Genomic DNA, 12,292 nt, shown 5'->3' on the forward strand with positions numbered 1-12,292 from the left:
CCCGGCTACTTTTTTGTGTTTTTAGTAGAGACAGGGTTTTACCATGTTGGCCAGGCTAGTTGCACGCTCCTGACCTCAAGTGGTCCGCCCACCTCAGCCTCCCAAAGTACTGGGATTACAGGTGTGAGCCACCTCACCTAGCAACATTATAGCTTTTTAAAATGAGTTAGATTTTGTATGGAGGGGGGAAGTGTTTTTTCACAAAATAAGAAATTACAATATAGTCGGCTGGAGTCAGGAGTTCGAGACCAGCCTGGTCAACATGCTGAAACCCTGTCTCTACTAAAAATACAAAAATTAGCTGGGGTGGTGGTGTGCGCCTGTAATCCCAGCTCCTCATGAGGCTGAGGCATGAGAATCGCTTGAACCTGGGAGGCAGAGGTTGCAGTGAGTGAAGATCATGCCACTAAACTTCAGCCTGCATGACAGAGTGAGAGTCTGTCTCAAAAAAAAAAAAAAAAAAGAAGTTAACAGTATTTACCATGTGTAAAGTTTCTAGTTTACCATGTGTAAAACAAGCCAAAAGTTGCAAATTATGAAAGCAGTCCAAAGCTAATGTGAGATTTCAGTTTTCTTGAATACTATGTATCAGGTTGTTACTCCAGTTTCATCACTGTTTGACAATCTTGTCCTAATGGCTTTTAAGATTACAAGCTGAAACATTAAATGTCCAGTGTGATTGTATTGTAACAGCTGTTGGAAACAGTATGGGACAGCAAAATTAGACCATTTTTACATACCCCAGTGCTGCCTCTTGTTGCCTGTGCATCATCGTCATTGGGCAAGTGAGTCTCACATTTTAAAATTTTATACATGTGGATTTTGGAACTTGTGTTTACAGTAAAAGATAATATTTTAAACAAATGGCACATTGTAGCTCCTCAAAGATCTAATGGTTTTGAGGAATGGAAATTGGGCTGCGTTTAAATTGAAGCACTGCCATTTACTAGCTTTGTAATCTAATTTTTCAGACTTAGTGTCTTTTTTGTAAAAGGGTCATAATGGTTTCAGAGTAGTTGTGAGGATAACATTTTAAAATACAAGCACATAAATGCATATGAAGAATTTATCCTAGCACCTGGACCATAGATGCCGCTTCAGTAGTAATGACTGCTGTTTTTGTTGCTGAAGTGTAATTTGGTTTTCCTGTTTTTCACTAAAAGAAGTGAAATTCGACACAGAGTGTGCATAGTATGTAATTTGTCATTATGCTGAGGACTGCCATTTCAAAGATAATACCTTTATTTTAAAATTTTTTTATTTTTTATTTTTGAGATGGAGTCTTGCTGTGTTGCCAAGGCTAGAGTACACTGGCGCAATCTCGGCTCACTGCAACCTCCACCTCCTGGGTTCAAATGATTCTCCTGCCTCAGCCTCCCGAGTAGCTGGGATTACAGGCGCCCATCACCACGCCCGGCTAATTTTTGTGTTTTTAGTAAAGAACGGGTTTCACTATGTTGGCCAGGCTGGTCTCAAACTCCTGACCTCACGTGATCTGCCCACCTCTGCCTCCCAAAGTGTTGGGATTACAGGCGTGAGCCACCACGCCCAGCCAAAAAATATTTATTTATTTATTTATTTGTTTATTTATTTATTTATTTTGAGATGGAGTCCCGTTCCATTGCCCAGGCTGGAGTGCTGCATTGCGATCTTGGTTCACTGCAGCCTCCACCTCCTGGGTTCAGGTGATTCTCCTGCCTCAGCCTCCCAATTAGCTGGGATTATAGGCATGTGCCACCATGCCCGGCTAATTTTATATTTTTAGTAGAGATGGGGTTTCACGATGTTGGCCAGGCTGGTCTCAAACTCCTAACCTCAGGTGATCCACCTACCTTGGCCTCCCAAAGTGCTGGGATTACAGGCATGAGCCGCTGTGCCCAGCCTTATTTATTTATTTTACTTTGAAGACAGAGTGTCGCTCTGTCTCTCAGGCGTTAGTGCAGTGGGGCGATCTCAGCTTACTGCAACCTCCACTTCCCCAGTTCAAGTGATTGAACCCAGTGCCTCAGCCTCCTGAGTAGCTGGGATTACAGGCGTGCACCACCATGCCCAGCTACTTTTTTGTATTTTTTAGTAGAGGTGGGGTTTTGCTAGTTGGCCAGGCTGCTCTCGAACCCTGGGCTTCAAGCGATCTGCCCTCCTTGGCCTCCCAAAGTGCTGGGTTTACAGGCATGAGCCACTGCGCCCGGCCTCAAAGATAATTAAGTTGAATTAATTCACCACTCCTTATTAGAGTAATGTGTTTTATACAGGTCATAATAAGATATAGTGGCAGGAATTCAAGATTGGTCGCGAAATCCTGGCTTTAGTTCTGACCGCACCATTTTCAAGTTTTAGGCAAGGTATTTAACCTCTCAGGCTCATTTTCTCTTTTGTAAAATTGTGATAATGGACCCATGTACCGTCATAGGGTGCTTGGACAAATCAACTGAAATTTTTTTTAAGTGCTTTGCAAATTGTAAGGCAGTTTGTGATTATAAGGAATAAATAGCATTTGTAAATGATCTAAAGGAGTTCCCCCAAAAGTTCTGCTCTATAGGCTATTTGGTGGTGAGTGTGTATGGGAGAGGATTTGATGTTTTGGTTTATTTTGCTTCTGAGATAGGGTCTCGCTCTGTTGTCCAGGCTGGAGTGCAGTGGTTGGTATAATTACAGCTCACTGCAGCCTTGCTCTCCTGGGTTCAAGCAATTCTCCCACCTCCTGGGTTCAAGCAGTCCTCCCACCTCAGCCTCCTGAATAGCTGGGACTACCGGCATACACCGCCACACCCAGCTGTGTTTAAAAAAATTTTTTTGAAGAGATAGGGATCTCTTCAAAAGCTGGTGTTGCCTGGGCTGGTCTCAACTCATGGGCTGAAGCGATTCTCCCACCCCAGCCTCCCAAAGTGCTGGGATTACGGGCATTAGCCACCTCTTCCAGCAAGATTTGATATTTTAAAAAAGCGTTTTTCTCCCAAAAAGTAGCCTCTTTAAGGTTTTTGTATTATGGAACCTTCTCTAAATGTAATAGAAGAATGTAATTATCTGGGCGTGGTGGCTCCCGCCTGTTATCCCAGCACTTTGGGAGGCCGAGGTGGGTGGATCACCTAAGGTCAGGAGATCGAGACCATCCTGGCTAACACGGTGAAACCCTGTCTCTACTAAAAATACAAAACATTAGCCAGGTGTGGTAGCACGCGCCTGTAGTCCCATCTACTCGGGAGGCTGAGGCAGGAGAATCGCTTGAACTCGGGAGGCAGAGGTTGCCTCTGCATTCCAGCCTGGGCGACAGAGCAAGACTCTGTCTCAGAAAAAAAAAAAAAATTTAGTAGTTTTCTTTTTCAGGAAAAGAACATCTTTAATTTTTTTTCTTTCTTAGTGATTGCCCTTTTAGTAACTTCTAATTTTAGACTTTAGGGCAACATAATCAGATAGACTTGTTGTTATGTGAAATTCTCGTGTACAAATTAAGTTTAGTGATAAAGAGAATGACAGTAATTGTAAAATTATATGCAAAGTAATTTATATGCAAAGTAAACCAAAAAGTTAAACCAAAAAGTTATGTTTTCCTCAAAATGCAAACGTCAACATTGTAAATAGGAAACTAGCACAACACCAAGCGCCACACTTCATTTCTTATTTGGTTCTCACAAGCCTTCAGCTACTAATTGAGTAAAAGAAAAATCCCTGCTCCTAATCTTGTTTTTTGCATACTTGGAAGGACTAGCATATCATTTCCCCTTTTATCACTCATTTGCGGAAATGACTTAGAATTGGGAGTAATGACAGATAGGAGCTACCGAGGAGACTAGGGAAATGCAGGTATACTAAATTTTATAATATTTATTGCAACAGCTAAACCTCTACCCTGATTACTGAAGCTTGAACTAGGTAGTAGCACTGTCTGTGCCGGTTATAGGCAAAGGGAAAAAAGTTCATTCGTTGGCCTTGGGGAAGAACATCCATTCATGTTTCAAAAGAAATGAAAAAAAAATTTGTTTTAATAGTAAACTTCCAGCAGATGTCTTTTTTTATGGCATTTCTAGTACATTAAGGATTTTTAAGTAGGATTTTGTGGACTAGCCTGAAAACATAATAAACTTTTAGCATTGCCTCTGTGGAAAACTTTTTTTTTTTTTTTTTTTAATGTGAAAAACGATTTTAAAGTTCCAACTACCAGCCGGGCGCAATGGCTCAATGCCTGTAATCCTAGCACTTTGGGAGGCTGAGGTGGGCAGATCACTTGAGGTCAGGAGATCGAAACCAGCCTGGCCAACGTGGTGAAACTCCATCTGTCTCTACTAAAAATACAAAAATTAGCCAGGCATGGTACCTCGTGCCTGTAATTCTAGCTACTTGGGAGGCTGAGGTAGGAGAACCTCTTGAACCCAGGAGGGGAAGTTACAGTGAGCCGAGATTGCACCACTGCACTCCAGCCTGGGCAACAGAGTGAGACTCTGTCTCAAGAATAAATAAATAAATATTCTTAAAAAAAAAAATTCTAACTACCAGTTTTTAAAGTTTTGAAGATGGGCAAAGAAGGTCTGTAGTTTGTCAGAAAGCTATTAACAGTTTTCACTCTGCAGTAATTTCTGCATGCCTTAAATCAGTTATTGTGTTAAGTGGGCAGCACTCTTTATATTTAGGCTTTTGGTGAAATAAATAATTAGCATAAAAGTAGTCACTGTATTTAAGGAATTTCTTCTCTACGAAGAGGCAAGGTGTACTAGAGACAGAGTACAAGGCAATATGTAATCAACCACCTGATGGATTGTAAGATGAAGATTAAAGTGTGAGGATTTTTATTTCAGAGAATGCTTGTTGAAGAGAAGAACATAGGAAAGCCTTTGTGGGAGATACAGATCTTGTACTTAGCTATCAGGTGTCCATATATATATAGTTAGTAGAATGCCATTGAAAGGTATCACAACTTCTCAGATAATTGAGGATAGAAAATTCAGCTGATGTAAAGAAAAATGCACCATATATGTCAAGTCAGTTAAGCTGATGGGTTCATATGTAGGTTTATGTGCACAGTGTGTTACAGTGAAACAGTATGACATAGGAAAGCTTTTTTTGTTTGGGACAGCTCTGACCAGGTGGTTTAGAAGCAGTTGACATTAGCTTTGTCAGACAGTTTGGGAGTGAAGAGTGCTATTGCAGGGTAAACTCTGAATATTTTTTGTTCTTAAAGTAATAAAATATTGGTTGTTAGCCCATTTTCCTTCTTTCGCAGGTAAAAAACATGAAGCAGATGAGTTGAGTGGAGATGCTTCTGTGGAAGATGATGCTTTTATCAAGGTAAAGTGTTAATTACTCAGGTTAAGATGCTTATTTTAAGCCTAGTATTTTGCATCATGAATTTTGTGCTTTTTATTGAACAATGGTCACTGAAGTATGTAGGTTAAAGATAAAGACCTATGTAATATTGACAATGTTTAATATTGTCAATCTCGTTAACTCTCATAATTGAGAAATATAGTAAATAACTTTTTCTTTAGTTAAATGAGATACAAAAGCTAAAAATAATAATCTGTCCAGGCCTTTAGGTAGAAAGCTGGCCAGGGGAATAGCTACAAGACAATTGATATATATGTTAGTTCCTGGACGAGATATCACAGGGAAGGATATTGGTAATTTATTTGTTATCTGCCATTGCATTTAGCTTTTGTATATAATATACAGAACTTAGATTAATGTAGACCTTAAAATACACAGAGAAAATTGCGGATGTGTTACTACTTGGTAAAGATCAAATTAAGGGCCAGACGCTGTGGCTCACGCCTATAATCCCAGCACTTTGGGAGGTCTAGGCAGGCGGATCACTTGAGGTCGGGAGTTTGAGACCAGCCTGGCCAACATAGTAAAACCCCATCTCTACTAAAAATACAAAAATTAGCCAGGTGTGGTGGCACATGCCTGTAATCCCAACTACTTGAGTGGCTGAGGCAGGAGAATCGCTTGAACCCGGGAGGTGGAGGGTGCAGTGAGCCGAAATCGTGGCAATGCATTCCAGTCTGGGTAACAGCAAGACTCCGTCTCAAAAAAAAAAAAAAAAAGAGAGAGATATCAAATTAAGAAATTTATTTTGCCCTTTAAAGATAAATAAGCTAGGCCTTTTGGGGCCAAAAATGAGTGTATTTCAAAACTGGCTGGCCAGAAAAATTATGGATGTAATTTTAATTGGGGTTGTGGCAGTTCTATATACTACAGCTATAGAACAAGCTATTTTTAATTGTAGTTAGGGTTTTTTAATTTGTTTTTTTTTATGTTAATGAAAAGTGATCTACTGCTTATTAGGTCTTAAGTATTGTGGTATTTGCAGGAATTATTTCATGAGTATAGTTCCTCTTGAATTATATACATTTATGCCCCCATACCATATATTGTTTTCTGGGTAAAACTCATCCATATTGTCATCATGTCTTTTGATGTTTGTGTTTTACCATAGAGTCAGCTCATGTTCATTTACCCACCCATCTCTCCTGCCTCCTAGCTCTCTTCAGTCTCCACACTGCACACACACACACACACACACACACACACACAACCCCACCCCCAAAAGATGTTTTGTTGAGGAGTTAGCCCTGAAATCAGATAATTTTAGGAACTGTTTGCCCAGGGATCCATTAAAATTGATGATTGCATGCCTGTAATCAGCTTGTGTTTGAGCCTTTACGTTTTCGTATTGTTACTCTTATTATATATCTTCCATCAGGTTTGTTCCTTTGTTCCTATTTTCTCCAGTTGTCTTCACCAGTAAGTGTATGATTAAGCAAAGATTGTCCATAAGCTATAAAAACATTGTGACTCAGTAAAAAATCTTTTACTTTTCAAATTTGTTTCTTTCAGCTCTTCAGTTTATAAAAATATTACAGTCATTTGAACTGTCCTAAGGAGATATATACCTCTATTTAAAAGAACAATAGTACTGTCTCTTATATGTGCCACAAAGGATGCTTTTGTGTTATTATTAAATAAACCTGGTCATAATATCTGGAAGAACAAGGGAACTTTTTTTTTGTTTTTGTTTTTGTTTTTGTTTTTTTGAGATGGAGTCTCACCCTGTTGCCCAGGCTGGAGTGCAGTGGTGCGATCTCGGCTCACTGCAACCTCCACCTCCCGGGTTCGAGAGAGTCTCCTGCCTCAGCCTCCCAAGTTGCTGGGATTACAGGCATACGGTACCAGGCCCGGCTAATTTTTGTATTTTAGTAGAGACGGGGTTTCACCATGTTGGCCAGGCTGGCCTCGAACTCCTGACCTCATGATCTGCCCGTTGGCCTCCTAAAATGCTGGGATTACAGGCGTGAGCCACCATGCCCAGTCCTAGGAGCTTTTTAAAAAATTCTGTTTAAAGATATCTTCAGTTTATTTTTGGAAGTATCAACATATGTGATATATTTGATAGAAATTAAGTGAATATATTTTTCTCATCTCCCACAGTTGATAATTTTGGAATTTATACAGTAATGGTCGGTAAATATCACCTATTGCCTAAATACCAGAATAGTATAGAAATTGCTTCTGTAAATAAGTGAGGAGATTGGTCAAAGTTGGCACCTTAGAATAGGTGAAGTTTCCTTGGTAACTTCCCTTGATCTTTCTGGCACCTGTTCTTCTGCCATAATACAGCCATGTACTCCACTTTCAACCCCTCACGCTCCCCTACTCATACTGTACTACGTTTGGTCAAACAAGAGATCCCTTGCTCCCCAAGGACTCCACATTCCAAAACAATCATATTCTCTATGCGCACCTCTCGATAGAAATTTCTGTTTCCTCACTGCAGTTAAGCTTTGAATGATTAGTAGTCATGCCTCTGCCTCTTTCACCTTTTAACCCAGAAACCTTTTCTTAAATCTGCTGGATTTACCATAAGAACAGGAAAAAAGGAAGGAATGTTTATTGCTTTCACACCTTTTCTCTTCACTTAATCAGAGGAAAATAAGCAGATTGCTGATTTTGTTTTCACTGAAGTACCATATATCCATAAACTTTGAAGGACAAACAGATCCAATCCCAACCTATGTTCGTTCCCCTTCCTAATTGACATTTGGCACAGTGGTAGATTTCAAAACAAATATATTTCAATTAGTTATTTGCATATTTTTCAAGAACAGACATTGATGCAGCAGTTGGGAGTTCTTTATTATTAGAAATAAACTTTGTTTTAATGTGTAAGACTTCCGAAGTCTTTGAAGTTCAATCAACGTATGGCACATGGAGAAATGAAGCCGTATTTTTTGGACAGCTTCTAGAAGCTGGCTTGGTAAATATTAAATAACTGGAATTTAGAGCATCTCTGGCAGTAATTTGATTAGTGTGCATTTCAGTGTGAGAAATTTGAAAACTCAGATTCGTGTTTGATGATCTTGGTATTAGACCTATTTTTAAAAACACAGTAAATATATAAGGTAAAAATGAATGAACTTTGGGAATACTAAAATATGATCAAATTTGACACATTTAAAGGTGTAAATTACCAAAAACGTTTGGTGGATAGCCCACGCTACTTTGCCTCTAGTTGTACCAAATTTTCTTACCATTAAAAGGACTGTGAATTGGAGAATCAAGAGGCACATGAGCAAGATGGAAATGATGAACTAAAGGACTCTGAAGAATTTGGTGAAAATGAAGAAGAAAATGTGCATTCCAAGGAGTTACTCTCTGCAGAAGAAAACAAGAGAGCTCATGAATTAATAGAGGCAGAAGGAGTAGAAGATATAGAAAAAGAGGACATCGAAAGTCAGGTCTTTAGCCAGTTTTTTTTAAAACATGACACAGATAAATTAAGTTTTAAATAATAAAAATTATTTTTTTCTAGTTCAAGTTGGAAGTCTCAGAATTTTTAAAAGATGTGTTACTAGAGCTACTTATAAGTCATCTAAAATCCTACCACCTCAGGCAACCTTTTAAATTTTTGCTTATTTCATATAGTATATATTTATACATAGTTGTTATAGAGTAAGTTGCTATTTATTCTGTATTTTCACATGACATATAATTTCATAATTGCCCCATAATTTATTAGACTGCTTTCTACATATCTAATAGATACTTCTTTAATTTTGGACATTTTAAGTTTTAAGGCTTTTTTCCTACTCCACGATGAATGAATATACCAATTTCATTCTGGCATTGCCAACATTACTTGGTGGTAGGGTTTTTTCCCCTTTCTGCTACCTTAGCAAGTATAAAAGGTTACTTTAATTTACATTTCTTTGGTTATATCAAGGGTGGGGAATTACTTATGAAAGTTTAATTTTAAAGCAGATAATATTTCAAATATTTTCTTTGAAATAGACCATTTGTCCTGCTTTGAAGTATGTTAGTACATTTTAAGAAAGTCAGTGGGTTAAGGAGTCAGTACTGTTAGTATTCATGCTTAAAACACTTCCCTTCTACCTACCCTAATAAATGAGGGGCTCAAGAGAAATATTTCTAATTCTCTAGCGACATGGTTAATTTTTTTTGGCATAAAAAATATAGTCTGAATATTAAGCATTGATTTAGTACCCATGGTATCGCAGATATTATACAGAACACAAGGCAAATGATAATCAGGTATAGGCATAAAAGCATTCTCATGTTACCCAGATATTTTATAAAGCAAAGCTATTGTATACCCTTTTACTTAGGAAATTGAAGCTCAAGAAGGTGAAGATGATACCTTTCTAACAGCCCAAGTAAGTTTACATTTAGTCCTATGAATTCGATATTGTGGGTGGAAGGGCTTGGAAAAGGAATCTTATTTTGACTTCATAATTCTTTAATTCATATAACTGTCTTAAATTTAATACTGAGTTATTTACGTGACGTACACAAAGTACTTAAAACTATTGGCAAGGTTGGGCGCGGTGGCTCATGCCTGTAATCCCAGCACTTTGGGAGGCCGAGGCGGGCAGTTCACGAGGTCAGGAGATCAAGACCATCCTGGCTAACACAGTGAAACCTGTCTCTACTAAAAATACAAAAAATTAGCCAGGCGTGGTGGCAGTCAGCTGTAGTCCCAGCTACTCAGGAGGCTGAGGCAGGAGAATGGCGTGAACCCGGGAGGTGGAGCTTGCAGTGAGCCGAGATTGCACCACTGCACTCCAGCCTGGGCGACCCAGTGAGACTCTGTCTCAAAAAAAAAAAAAAAAAAAAAAAACTATTGGCAGCTGAAATTTTTATTGCCAGAAAAATAATTGGAGTTATTATGAGTTTCCTGTCATTTTCAGAATGTTAGAAAAAAGTCCATCCTTTCTGTAAAACCTAACTCTGGTTACTAGTCTTTTGAGAAGTCTACATTCTTCTTGATTTTTTTTTTGTCACTTGATATAAAATAAGTCATTTAAAAGTACTAATATCCTTTTCAAAGCTTTATTTAAAATTTTGTTAATGTAACACTCCTACAACAGGCATAGTCTAAAAATGATTACAAATTTCTAGAAATTTACTTGGGGCGTGTGTGTATTGAAAATGACTGCACTTCAGTGTGTAACAACGTGTTGCTGCTATACGTGATACACATAGTGTACATTTTAAAGTGACTTACAGATGCTATAAGCAGACATCTATAGATCAATTTCTACATAAAAATTATCCTTTGCCTTTTTCTCATATCTGTGACTAAAGAACCCTTTGTTTTTGTGTCCTTAATTTTTTATTTTTATTTTTAATCGTACAAAAACCAGAGAGGGTTTTTGGTGGTTTTGATCTGAGTTGGTTTTCATCTGATAAATGCATGCATCCCCCGTGAAGGGAGTCAGCGCCCATTGGCATGTATTAGCTCTAGAATTAGCACAGTTATCCAAGTAGGAGAGGATTGTGTCCTCTTTAAATGGTGTACTTTCAAATAGAGATATGGGTTCCTTTGTTTACTAGATTCAGAAAAAATAGTGATCAGGTCAGTTACTTCCTCTGGGTAGTATTTCCTAGAAGAGTACTTGGGCTTGTGTTTGTGGACTACTTAGTTGATTGTCTCGGCATGCTTTCTTTTCTGCAACACTCTTGCCTTTGAAATGCTAGTGAGCCACAAATGCTTCTGAGGCTATATATTGCCTCTCTGTCGCAGTGGAGAAGTTGTATTTTGGAGAAAAATTGCATTTCTGGGAGGAATGTTGCTGATCATTTGGAATATTCAGGAAGGAAATATTAGAATGGTGAAAGTCTGTAGGCCTGTCCCTAAGTACATTGATTTCCTAGTGATAAAGAATCTATGAGTGGCCAGGCACAGTGGCTCACACCTGTCACCCCAGCACTTTGGGAGGCCGAGGCGGGCGGATCACAAGGTCAGGAGTTGGAGACCAGCCTAGCCAATATGGTGAAACCTGGTCTCTACTAAAAATACAAAAAATTAGCCAGGCCTGGTGTTGGACACCTGTAGTCCCAGCTACTTAGGAGGCTGAGGCAGGAGAATGGCTTGAACCTGGGAGGTGGAGGTTGCAGTGAGCCAAGATTGTGCCACTGCACTCCAGCCTGGGCAACAGACCGAGACTTATCTTGAAAAAAAAAAAAAAAAAAAGAATCTATGAGGAAAACTAACTCTCAAATTGAGAGAGTACCTTTTCTAGATTACTGATTTGCAAAAAGGGGAAGTTGAGGTCTTTATATTATTTGGCAGCTAGATATTAGCTTCTGTCAAGGACTACTCCTATAGTTTTGCACTTTGTGAGTTGTATGAAGGCATCATATCTAAGGATCCCCACTTAAATAATAAACTTCATTACAAACAGAAATATATCTGAAGGAAGAACGGTTATGTATTTCTTATCAGGGAGCAAGATTTTGCCATATTGTATCAAAAGATGAGGTTACATTTTTAGAGAAGTTTTCTTTAAAATGATCTTTTTCCTCTTTCTAAATAATGTCTAGTGGAACATCTAGAAACATAAATGTATCTAGGTTCCATTATGATCTAATGCTTCTAAACATGCTTACTGAGTATATTACTATGTGCATTCAGGGATACTGCATAGTGTAACAATCACCTGGCTTCAGCTGTTTTCAATTAATGGCCAGTCTTATTTTCCCCTATGCCTCTGTTTACTTTCTCCCTTTTGCATTATTTTGAAACAAATCCAAACATATTTCCCTTGAAAATTTTCAGTATGTATCTCTAAAAGAGAACTCTTATTTTTTATATTAGCACTCCTAAAATAACAATTTTAATATTATGAAATATACAGTTAGGATTCAAATGTTCAATTTTCTATAGGTTTATTTTCTTCATTATGTCTTGTTTAAATCCAGATACCAGTAAGATCTGTATGTTGTGATTGATTGAAATGTTTTACTATTTTATTTGTTGAAAAAAGCAACTTGCTTATCC

General features: G+C 38.3%; 1 protein-coding gene across 8 annotated transcripts in view; it reads left to right on the plus strand.

Moving 5' to 3' along the window:
• SLTM (SAFB like transcription modulator) overlaps positions 1-12,292 on the plus strand; it is a 55,085-nt gene that overhangs the window by 11,804 nt on the left and 30,989 nt on the right. For 3 of the 8 annotated variants that reach the window (XM_055278338.2, XM_055278339.2, XM_055278341.2), the window contains exons 3-5: positions 5,216-5,280; positions 8,532-8,729; positions 9,618-9,665. In XM_055278338.2, the coding sequence (XP_055134313.1) occupies positions 5,216-5,280; positions 8,532-8,729; positions 9,618-9,665 (311 nt within the window). The remainder of the gene's footprint in view (positions 1-5,215; positions 5,281-8,531; positions 8,730-9,617; positions 9,666-12,292) is intronic. The other 5 variants (XM_055278342.2, XM_055278343.2, XM_055278344.2 and 2 more) reach the window with 2 other exon arrangements.

Source organism: Symphalangus syndactylus, chromosome 5 (assembly GCF_028878055.3).
Source record: "Symphalangus syndactylus isolate Jambi chromosome 5, NHGRI_mSymSyn1-v2.1_pri, whole genome shotgun sequence".
Classification (NCBI taxonomy): Eukaryota; Metazoa; Chordata; class Mammalia; order Primates; family Hylobatidae; genus Symphalangus; species Symphalangus syndactylus.